Source organism: Carex rostrata, chromosome 10 (assembly GCF_964058835.1).
Source record: "Carex rostrata chromosome 10, lpCarRost1.2, whole genome shotgun sequence".
In the NCBI taxonomy this organism is placed as follows: Eukaryota; Viridiplantae; Streptophyta; class Magnoliopsida; order Poales; family Cyperaceae; genus Carex; species Carex rostrata.
The window spans coordinates 8,643,855-8,655,200 of record NC_135927.1 but is presented as its reverse complement, the minus strand read 5'-3'; the positions used below and the strand labels follow the sequence as shown (position 1 = coordinate 8,655,200).

Below are 11,346 nucleotides of genomic sequence, written 5' to 3'. Positions count from 1 at the left end.
GCTCTCTTTCAAAATAACATTTTAACGTATATTGTGGGATCTGGAGACATGGAAAATAAGAGTTAGCACAATAGAAAAGTTTTTAATTTTTTTTATCGCTTTTTTCGCTGCTCTAACTTTTAAATAATAGAATTGTGAGAGTAAATAGATTGGATAGAAAGAGATTAATGCCAATTCTTCTAAACAATCGATATAGTGAGTGCATTTGTGAGGTAAATGTGATGCAGTAGGTGGGGAGTTTGTGAATATTTAGCATGTAAATTTTTTTGTTTTAAATTAGTAAACAAAACAAAATGCCCATGTAACAACACTGTTAAACTTGATATTTAATTTAACATATGATAATTTGTAAAGCAAGTGTAACAAAAGTTAACCTTTCATAGAGAAAAAAATAAACATTTCTACCAATTTGCAACTCAAAAACCACTACCAAAATCAACTATTTTCTATTAGCGTAAATAGCATTCGTTTGATTCTGCATAGAAGATGCACTTCACATTTGACAAAATTGGTAGATATACAAACATCTACCTAACAAACAGTGCATTAGAAAGGTTCCTTAATTAGTTTAGAAACTCTAATAATCAAACCTCCATTTCTTGAGCTTTTGATTTTGCTTTTTTTACCCTTCTCTTTCTCTCTCTCTTTTTCCCTTTAAACGCACTTTTAATTTGTTCTTGCCCTGGTGGTTGCGTCTCCAGTAATCGCAGGTGTATGGTTTCAAAAGGATCCTTTATGAAAGAAGGGTCGTTTAGTACCGCTTGCATTTTAGCTGCTTCTCTTTGTCTAAAAATGAAGGGGCAAAAAAGTTGTCAGGTAATATTTATAGTAGGAGTGAGGCTAATGGTACTATGCATAGCGCATATTGGTCCGTACTATGGGTCAACATCTCTATTTTCAAAGTCTAAACAATCAATCTGAACCGTTCAACATGATCTCCATGTGAAAATATAGTTGTAGGTCAAATTTTACATTTTTTTACAATTTTTTTACATTTGAGATAATTAAAAAGTATAAAATTTAGTCTGTAGGTATATATTTGTATGAAGATCATGATAAACGGTTCAGATTGATTGTTTGAATTTTGAAAATAAAGATATTGATCCATAGTATGGATCAATCCGTGCTATGTATAGTACCATAGCCTCGTATAATAAAATACTTTTTGATTGTTTGTTCAATGAGCTGGCAATATCTGATCAATCTTTTACACCAGCCTGAACTGTTGGATTCGAACCCGATCCAATACACATCAACCCGTAACCCAACAAACCCAAGTTCAAGCAATCCATAGCCTGCTAAAATAGATCTAGCAATCACTTTGCTAGAAAAAAAAATTAAATGACTGGAATAAGAAACCTAACAATCCAAAACCCTGAATCTGACATGATACCCAAATTGGCAAATTTAAAACACTGAAACTGTAACATGATGGATAAAGCATTTTAGAAGTAAGAAAAAGGTTGAAAAGAACATACACTAAGCTTTGTCTAGACTTGCAATTGATCTTCTCATCTTTGATTACGGCTGTTTCTTTTGTTTTTGCTAAGGTTTCCAAATCAGGAAGAAACTCAGCGAGAGCTGAGAGATTATACGCCTTCAATTTTTTTTGTCGGGTCCTCAACTTCTTTGTCTGCACAAAAGGAAAGAAAAATATATGCGTAAATTGACAACTTAATGTTTCAAGAGAGAAGATATTAGAATAACTTGTCTGCTCAATATGAGGTTCAGCCCATTCTTTTATAGATCACCTTTACAATGAACTGTTCATTAAATCTCATTTATTCTAATCCCTATAATCTAGGAAGTAAATCATATCTCAAATTATATTCTCAACCCAAACTACTAAATATACAATATTGACATAAATCTGGTATAAAGGTACAAGTAGGTGTTCTATTGGAAGAAAAACATAATATTTTAGGAGTAGGGTTAAAATGCCCCATTATTTTCGTGCCCCGATCATGCCTCACATCCTTATCTCCATTTTCAAAGTCTAAAGAGTCGATCCGAACCGCTAAACATGATCTCCACATTAAAATGTGCTTGGAGACCAAATTTTAAATTTTTTACTGTATTTTTTAGATAGGTAGAAAATCACTGTTTTTTAGAAGATTCTGGACCATCCAAAAACAGTGGTTTTGTACCTATCTAAAAAAATGGTAAAAAATTTCAAAAAACTAATATAAAATTTGGTCTCCAAACACATTTTAATATGGAGATCATGTTGAGCAGTTCGGATCGACTCTTTGGACTTTGAAAATGGAAATAAAAGTGTGAGACATGATTGAAGTATGATAATAATGGGGCATTTTAACCCTACTCATATTTTAGCCTCAATTGAACACCAGAATTCAAAATAGCGTCTGCACTACACAAAAAAAAAAAAATATTGCAGATCAATTAGATGTAAATATCATTTACCTTGGTTTCCTTTTTCACTATAGCATCTTGCACTTCTGAAAATTGAAAAGAAAGAACACAGGTTCATTGACAGAAACTTTTTGATATATCAATCTATAAACAAACGGAGAGAGAGACAATTAAAAGGAGTAAATTGTAAAGGAAGTACTATTATAGAAGCCCAATTTCTTCTCGACTTTGCGCATGGAGCTGCTCTTTGAATCTTTACTTTTTGATTCAGATCTGAAAAACACAAATCATTCATTGCTTTTAACAATAAACAAACAGAATGGTAAGCACGCCAAAAGGAATTTATTAACAAAATAGAAGTACCTCACACCAGTTAATCCCATTGATTCAAATCCTCTTCAAAGAAGCAAAAAATACCTGAAAAAAATAAAATAAAATTGGCGAATTCACTATCCAAATTTCTCATAGATAATTTTTACATAACTCTCTAAATTAAAATTATACCCACCACTGGGAATTTACAACACAATCACATTCAATATCTGAATCTGAACATCTATGAAGCTAATAGTTAGTATATATGTTTGCATCACGATGTTATACAACTCTCAACTTAACAACTTCTGAAAGAAAATTAGTAAGACGAGAAGCAATTTTAATTTAGGAGAAAATGACATTATCTGAAAATGTATCAAATACTGACAACACAATTTTATCAGAGAAACAACAACTTCTTATTGCAAGATTATTATTCTGACACAATTTACATAGATAATCTTCATATAACTATCTAAATTAAAATTATATACCTACCACTGGGAATTTACAACACAACCACATACAATATCTCAACATCTATGAAGCAAATGGTGGGTATATATCTTTGCATCAAGATCATATACAACTTTCAACTGAATCCCAATTTCTGAAAGAAATCAGTAAGACGACAACCAATAGTTGATGCTAATTTAGGAGAAAATAACATTATCTGAAAATGCAGTAAACACTGACAACACATTTTTATCAGAGAAACAACATCCTCTTACCAGTAAAAGCGCACAGTAAATTCTGTAATGGAGCGCGGCGAATAGAGAGGGAAAGGCTGATCGAGATACGGGTTTGGGTCGGAGTGAGGTTAAGGATCGGATTCGATTAAGTGAGGTTGGATCGAGTAGAGAGAGAGAGATGGAGGCGGCGATATCTCTTCCTCTTCTCGTTGGTTATTTTCGGCTTTTCGCACAGCGGAGAGGGAGGAACGAGGGATTCAGGTATTTTATATGTGTTTTGAATCGGATCGTTCGTTGTAAATCGGCACGAATCTTATAGCTTAACCGTAATTTGCGAAGTGGTCTGGGTGGATCCCGATTCTGATCGGATGGTTTTAAAATGAGTTGGAGATTAGACCGGTGTAGTATGTAATGTAGTGTAACGATAAGAAATCAAAGATCAGAATAATGAGTCCGGATTTTCTGAGGTAACTCAGAACTTAAGTTTAGATCCGGACCGGATAAAATGAACAATTTTTTTTGGTGGTTTTAATATTCGCGTCATAGAAGATCAGACGGTGAAAATATAAATTCAAATTTTGAGGTACCTTAGGTGATAATTTCAGATTCGGTTGGGTCTGGGCTTATAAACAAGCTCGTGTGGATCCTGATCAATCTCAATACAGAGATGAATGGAATGTTAAATGGATATAAATATGAATCGAAATATGAATACGGATACTGATTGAAACTGATAATAAATGCAAATAATTATTATGTAAATACTGAAATAATTCTTTCTACAATCTAATCAAATGCATGACGTTTGTTCCATCCGATCATTTATGCAATTATAAATAAATGACGAACATTTTTTTTGATACAACTAAGTTATAAATATACAAAATATATATCTTTAGTTAAATAGTCTCATATTTGGAAAATACAAAAACAGACATACAATATCTCCATCTAGGTTCTGTTTCAAAATTCAAACCCATATTTGCATCCAAATCCACTTAAATCATAGTGTACAAATATTCGAACATCAGATATTCTTAAATTAGAAATCTAGGTCCAGATCAAATATATAGATGGATAATATTTAATTCGTTTTCACCACTATGCTGATCATTTGTTCATTCTATTCAATCTGATCAATATAAAAATTGAAGATCCTTACTATAACCATAATCATTAAATATAGGCTCACCAAGTTCTTTATAGTGAGTTTAACTTTAAATTTTATTGAATTGACTTTGAAAAATAAATTCAAACCGTTGAAACCGATCTACATCACAAACAATGTGTTTACATGTCAAATTTATAAATTTTCAAATTAATTTAGTATTAAAGTTATTTTAAAATTGTGTTATATTTGTGATATTTATAAAAGTAGTAACCATGCAAAACTTGAGTTGCACATTGTGTCATTAGAAGTAAACTTGTTCAAAAATAGGCGCTATCTTTTAGTAATATTTAATTCAGTATTTAAAATCAAAATATTACAATTACAAAAAAAGTAAAAAGTGGTAGCTTCTTTTTGACTCATCAGCATTTGATGAGTTAGAAACTTTGATTTAACTACGAATTATCCTCCAAAGTTTTTTTTTTGTTCTAAAAGGAACTATTAAGCATAAAATTGAGATGATAGCTCCCTTCTTAAAGAACTGGGAAAGCTCACCTGTTTTGAAATGGAGTTCGCAAATTTCTTATAAAAAAAGCCTTGAAATTATAGTTTTTTCAAACTTGTGAGTACAAAATGTTGGCGTAAAATATTAAAAAAAAGTGACAAAGAAACAGAAAAACTCACGGCATTCCCATTTTACAAAAGTTGGTATAAAATATCAAAATTCCCCTTTGCAAATTTCTTATAAAAAAGGCTCTAAATTATAGTTCTTCAAATTGGTGAGTACAAAAAGTTGGTGTAAAATATAAATGGTGACAAAGAAACAAAAAACTTACAACTAGGCTTAAATCTAATTTATTGTTTCAATATTTCCAAGAAGTAATGATCTATACACAAACTCTAATCAGATCATTGGGAGACTCAGCAACTGTATATAACAATCAAATCAGTGATACATCAAAATTCAGTAAAATTATTTATTCTTTGTGTGTGTGTGTGTGTGGGGGGGGGGGGGGGGGGGGGGGGGGGTTGATGCATAATAGGTTAGTTTGATAAATTACCTTGCTGATTCTACAGGCATTTCTCACTAACTGAAGGGCAGCTAAGGAAAATTACACGCACTGTGTCTGATAAACCCTGCATGCAAAGAAACTAGCTGTATTAGTACAATCTACATAAAGCATGCAAATTGAGGTAAAAGGAACAATAGTGTTCATTCTGTGGAGTTTGCTTAAGTATCAGAAAAAAAACACTTAAAACACATTAGTTTAATCCCAAATAAAGTTTGTAATTTCAATGTGCAACCAATCTGGTACTTATTCTAATTTAAATTAGGTAATTTCTATGTCTTCATTTGGGCAAAAATTCTGCAAATCAGAAACCATTATAGAAATAATAAACAGCACAGCTGTATTCCAAGTTTTCAGCTAATATCGGTACCAGCACCTGGCTGGTACAATAACCAAGATACTACAATGAACTACAGGTAACAAACACCTTGTTGAAAAACAACAAGATGATCTCTACATGTAATGACTGACAACAAAATTTGCTCCAAAAAAAATGAAAACTGAGAATAGGTAAATCAAGTGAGAAGTAACCTGAAGTGAAGTCCAATTCGTCACATGTTGTCCATGTACTCTGACAGAGGCACATGAGGACTCCGGCCGTAGGAATGTGCCTTACTTGAACCATTGCCTCCAAAATAATCTACACTAGAGAAGGCTGTACCAGCGAATCCTGATTTTAGTAATAAAAAAATCACATTGCAGCAAATTTGCAAAAATAACAATAATGTCCTGTGGTTATTACTTATTACATGAAGCTGTTAATCCTAGAAGCACACTTTACCTTACCTTGGGAAAGACTTAATGGGAAGGACCTGAAGTGCATGGTTGGAGTTCCATCGCTCATACTCACGCAACAGCACATCATCCTTCATTAGTTGAATGCCCAACACACATCCACAAAACAAGACTTCATCTCTTTAACAAAATTGACAACATAAATTGAAAAGAAACAAAGTAGAAGATAAAAACCTGGTGAGAATAGGAATGAACCAGAGTAGTACGCCAGCTGGCGTGACTGAAGTTGTACTGCACAATCGACGATCCAAACATCACTATCACCAGCCCCTTGGGTCCCACCTTGCCTACCGAAATATCTCGTTAACTGATTGATTCATTGTACGGTAATAGAACTCAAAATTGTGAAATGGTCAGCCTGACTAGGATCTATCTTGCATTATCCAAACCCATAAGGCCATAACTTCGTGCAACTTCCTGTGGAGCATTGTTTCTGTAGACATAAATCAAAAGTATAGATCAATATAAAAAGTGCTACATAAATTTTTTTTTTTGAAGGTAAAAAGTGCTACATAAATTGAAGGGAATATATTATCTGATGGAACTAAGAATATATTATCTGAAGAATTACATATTCCAATCCATTGCAAGAGCCTTTTATTGATTTCAGAAATATAAAATAAAGTACCTGAGACAATGAGAGATGGAACTAAGAATATATTATCTGATGAATTACATATTCCAATCCATTGCAAGAGCCTTTTATTGATTTCAGAAATATAAAATAAAGTACCTTGTGAATACAGAGTTGTAAAATAATGAAGCATTATCCCACTGAACACATCTGGTTTTATTTCTTCAACATGAGTTGGGGATCCATTGTGAAAACAGAGTGTCCTTATGTTTCATAGCAGCCGGCCACCACGGCCTTCAATATCCTTTACTTTCAGAGAAGCAGGTAACTCTGGGAGCTCCTCTAGCAAATCGGCCTTCTGAATTGTTAGATATTTAAGGGCAGTGAGCCTCGCCATTGCAGTAGGCAATGACTTCAGAGATTTTGCATAACTGATAAACAACTCCCTTAGAGAAACAGGTAACTCAGGGAGCTCCTCCAACAAATCAGCGTCCGCTATTTCTAATCTTTCAAGGGCAGTGAGCCTTGCCATTGTAGTAGGCAATGACCTCAGAGAGCTTGCATTCAGGATAATCAAATGCTCGAGGGTACTGCTGTTTTGCAGAAACCATTGCTCTGGCAAGGTTTCCATCCCTAAACAATAGGATACTTTTAGTATCCTAACAGATATGAGGCTTCTCAGTGGTTCGATAAGAATGAGAGAGAGGTGATCAATTTCAAGATAAGAGAGCTTTAAACACACCAAGTTGCTCCCTTGGTTAACACCATGTGCTTGTTTACTAGATGAATGTTCAATGAGCTTTTTGCATCCGTGGATACACAGCTCAGTAACAGATCTGAATGCATTTTCTGAGGGAATATGAGAAATGTTTGCACAATTTTCAATCCAGATAAAAGTGAGAGTAGTGAGACATGATGCTGACTCCAGCAGTGGCACATCAAGTTCACCACAGTTTTTAATTAAAATCTCTTTTAGTTTTGTAGGCAGAAGGTTGTTCAGGTTGTCGACTGCTGCCAGCATTGGGCAATCCCTTATAGTTAATTCTGTTAGTGACACAAATCTCCCAAATGCACCTACTGGTACAAATACCAGTTTCTCACAGCGGTTGATTTCTAATGTCTTAATAGCTTGTAAATCTAGGTTGTGTTGCTGTAGAAAGCCATCCAAAGATTTTAAGTTGGGGCATCTACTTATTTGCACTACACTTAGTGATGATTTCAGGGATGATGGTGTGGGAGTATTATTGTCACAACTTAGGTTCATATTTGGAAGACAAGTCAAGCCCACATTATTAATTCGGAATTCAATTAGGGAAAGGGGCATATCAGGTAACCTGTCCAGGCTTACACAATGACGTATATCAAGAATTTTCAGATATGACATTTGCCCATAAAATAATTGGTTTTTCCACATAGGACATGAAAATAATTTAAGGGATGATAGGTTTAAAAGGGACGATTCCTCCATCCATCTAGGAGATCTTTTTCCTTCATAATTCTCAATTGTTAGTTCCTTGAGATTGGGATCAGGTTGAAGGTAATTAATAATTTGCTCAGGGTTAACTGGATTGCTCCCCGAGGTCCATTTCAAGGAGAGTGACATGAGATTATTCTTTCCCAATAGGTTGGCACTCTTAGCTTCAGTAGGATCCCGTACATTCTCAATGTTTTCAATAAACAGATGACAGAGGTTCTTCAGTGTGCCTAGTTCATTTATACGACGACCACTCTCTTGTGAAACCAAAAAGGTTAACTCTTTGAGAGATGTCAGCTTGTGAACTCCATGAATGGTTTGCATTATCTCCTTGGGAAGCCTCATATAACGCAACCTTACTAGATTGGTTATTCTTGTTGTTTTAAATCCTGAATTATCACCTACTGTTGAAAATTCTAGTACTTGCAAATGGTAAAGTTTGAAAATTGAAGCAAGGAGTGAGTCCATCAATGGTTGACTTGCATGACTTAGTCTGATGGATAAGTAGCGAAGGTGTACCAAGCAACTTATCTCTTCTGGTGATTCAAAGATACAATATTGATCTATTTTCAATAAGCGCAAAGGTTTCTTGATTAAATTATTCGATAGAATCAATGAATTCGTATTAAGATAAGGAAAAATAACCAAACTACGTAAATTCTCAAGATGAGAAACCTTGTCAATTTCACTTTTATGTACAGAGACATGTCGTATAGTGCTAGGTATGATAATAGATTTATCATTAGACTCTATTCTACAACATTCCCCATAGGAAACGTTCAGGGCCATTTCATGCACCATATCATGCATGACATACCTTTCTTCACCATTCCATGATTTAATAGTATATTCAAAGAAAGACTTCCTCAAAAGATGATGGAAATAATCTTGTCCAATATCCTCCAGCTGTTTATCCTGACCTAGTTGCTGCCGGATGATACCCACAGCCATCCACATTTTGATCAACTCATCTTTATTGAACTTATGATCTTGAGGAAATATGCTACAAAATCTAAAACATTCCTGCAAATTTGCTGGTAAATGGTAGTAGCTCAACTTCAAAACATCCAACACATCCTTCGCTTCCTCTAACTTAAATAGAGCCCCATGATTCAAAATTCTTCTCCAATACTGGGGGTCCATACGTGAATGCAATAAGCTTCCGATCACCTTTGCTGCTAATGGATTACCTCGGAGCATTTTTAGTATTTGATCTCCAATTACTTGGAAATCTCTATGATTGTCAGGGTTAAAACCTTGAAATGCATAGCTATAGAAGAGCAATCGCAACTCTTGCTCTCCTAATCCTTGTAATGCTAGAGATTGTTGTTCTGTGTTTATCACACCGGCAAGCAAGTGTGCTACTGATTTCATTCTAGTTGTAAATAAGATTTTACTCCCTTGTTGTACAAACCTCAAAGGGGCAATCAGTTGCTCCCAATCCCACATCCTATCATCGTTCCAAACATCATCTAAAACGAGAAGGACTTTCTTTGAAAGTATGTTTTGGTTCAAGGTCTCCTGAAGTGCATTTAATGGTTTATCACCAGAGCTACTTTCGCCTAGTTCACTGAGCATCTTTCTCGTTATATCTTCAACACTAAAGTTAATAGAAACACAAATCCAAATTGTTTTATCGAAATGATTAGACCCGCGCATTTCTTGATAAGCAAATTGCACAAGGGTTGTCTTCCCTAGTCCACCCACCCCAACAATACCAAAAGAAGAGAGGCGGGCATGAGTTGGTCGCTTCAGCCAACTAATTATCTCATCTTTCTCAGCATCGCGACCAAACACCTCTCTTTTAGCTAAAAAGGAAGTAGTTTCGCGCCTTAAAACTTCACTTGCTCCTTGCCATGATTCAGAAAGACCATGAATACCTAGCATAGTGGCAGCTTGGAGGAGAGGCTGCAAACCGTCAACAACCCGATCCAACATTGATACAGCATCCTTCAGCCTCTCCAAAGTATCACCATTTAGAACACTCAATTTCTTCTTCTTTGAATTAGAAGCAGATCCACCCACCTCATCTTTGTCTTTCACCATATCCTCGAGCTTTTTGTACTCCAATTCGTCAAGCACGTCTTCGGATGCTTCTAAAGCTTGCCTAAACTGCTCAACCCATTGGCTAGCATCTGGATGCTTCATCTTGAGTGCTTCAACAATGCCCATGACAGCTGTGATCTGAGGAAGAGCTGTTTGTAGCTTCTTTAGCTCGGCTTCGTTGTCAGCTGGCAGCATACGGTCACGTAAGTACAAATAAGCTGCGCTAACAAGGTTATGAATAACAGAGGTTGCAATGGTCGAAACAGCCCAGTTTGCAATTGAAAGATTCATCGTGACGTTCCTTCTTATTTTCCTGTGGCACCTCCTCTAATTAAATCCGCTGTTTTTGTTTTCTCAATTTTTATATTTTTTTTTATATTTGTAGCAAATTGTTTTTTTTGTTTGTTTGTTGTTGTAAACACGTACCAAATTGTTCGTTGAGAGAACAGATTGAGAAATAAAGAAAGCAAAACACAGACTGGTTGATTTATAAGCTAGTGAGATTAGAATTAAAGATTTTGGAAACAGACACGGTGTACCTGATTGAAAGAGAACGAGAGAGAGGGCTGAGAGTTAGAAACAGAGTTGCAAAAGAGATGAAGAGATCACTAGATAGATTGAATGCTGTTTAACAGAGATTGCTGGATTGAATTTAGTTGTGGTAGAGGTGAATAGAACGCACCAGATTCGGGTGTTAATGAGATCCTTTCAACCGCTTACCTGATCCATACTCTACCTTATAAATAGGTGAAGGTGATTTTTTTTTTTTCCTTAGCTTATTGGGTATTGATAAGAATTTGTATTCATTAGCTTATTGGATAAAGATAAGAATAAGAGTTATTTTGTATCTATTATTTTATAGAGGTAATTAATAAATATAAATTATATAACTATATAAT

General features: G+C 34.7%; 2 protein-coding genes across 4 annotated transcripts; both read right to left on the bottom strand.

Annotated features, from left to right (window-relative positions):
- Window positions 1-431: 431 nt before the first annotated feature.
- Window positions 432-3,604, bottom strand: LOC144560659 (uncharacterized). The gene is made up of 6 exons (XM_078309894.1): window positions 3,420-3,604; window positions 2,737-2,790; window positions 2,573-2,646; window positions 2,425-2,459; window positions 1,479-1,633; window positions 432-786 (listed from the first exon to the last, which is right to left on the bottom strand). The coding sequence occupies exons 2-6, from the start codon at window positions 2,754-2,756 to the stop codon at window positions 585-587; spliced, it is 486 nt and encodes a 161-aa protein (XP_078166020.1). The 5' UTR covers window positions 2,757-2,790; window positions 3,420-3,604; the 3' UTR covers window positions 432-584.
- A 1,944-nt stretch (window positions 3,605-5,548) lies between these two features.
- Window positions 5,549-11,089, bottom strand: LOC144560101 (disease resistance protein RGA2-like). Of its 3 annotated transcripts, none has more exons than XM_078309253.1 (5): window positions 7,087-11,089; window positions 6,528-6,786; window positions 6,345-6,424; window positions 6,090-6,228; window positions 5,549-5,625 (listed from the first exon to the last, which is right to left on the bottom strand). In XM_078309253.1, exon 1 carries the CDS (start codon window positions 10,736-10,738, stop codon window positions 7,199-7,201), a length of 3,540 nt encoding a protein of 1,179 aa, XP_078165379.1. In that variant the 5' UTR covers window positions 10,739-11,089; the 3' UTR covers window positions 5,549-5,625; window positions 6,090-6,228; window positions 6,345-6,424; window positions 6,528-6,786; window positions 7,087-7,198. The 3 variants fall into 3 exon arrangements, with proteins under 3 accessions (XP_078165379.1, XP_078165380.1, XP_078165378.1); XM_078309254.1 differs by having other exon boundaries at window positions 6,090-6,213; XM_078309252.1 differs by having other exon boundaries at window positions 6,345-6,786.
- Window positions 11,090-11,346: the final 257 nt, after the last annotated feature.

Coding starts and splice junctions, on each gene's coding strand:
- LOC144560659 (XM_078309894.1), bottom strand. CDS start 2,756: ATGGGATTAACTGGTGTGAG. Junction 1,634..2,424: donor TAGTGAAAAAGGAAACCAAG/GTAAATGATATT, acceptor CCTTTTGTGCAG/ACAAAGAAGTTGAGGACCCG. Junction 787..1,478: donor AAGTCTAGACAAAGCTTAGT/GTATGTTCTTTT, acceptor CTTCATTTTTAG/ACAAAGAGAAGCAGCTAAAA.
- LOC144560101 (XM_078309252.1), bottom strand. CDS start 10,738: ATGAATCTTTCAATTGCAAACTGGGCTGTTTCGACCATTGCAACCTCT.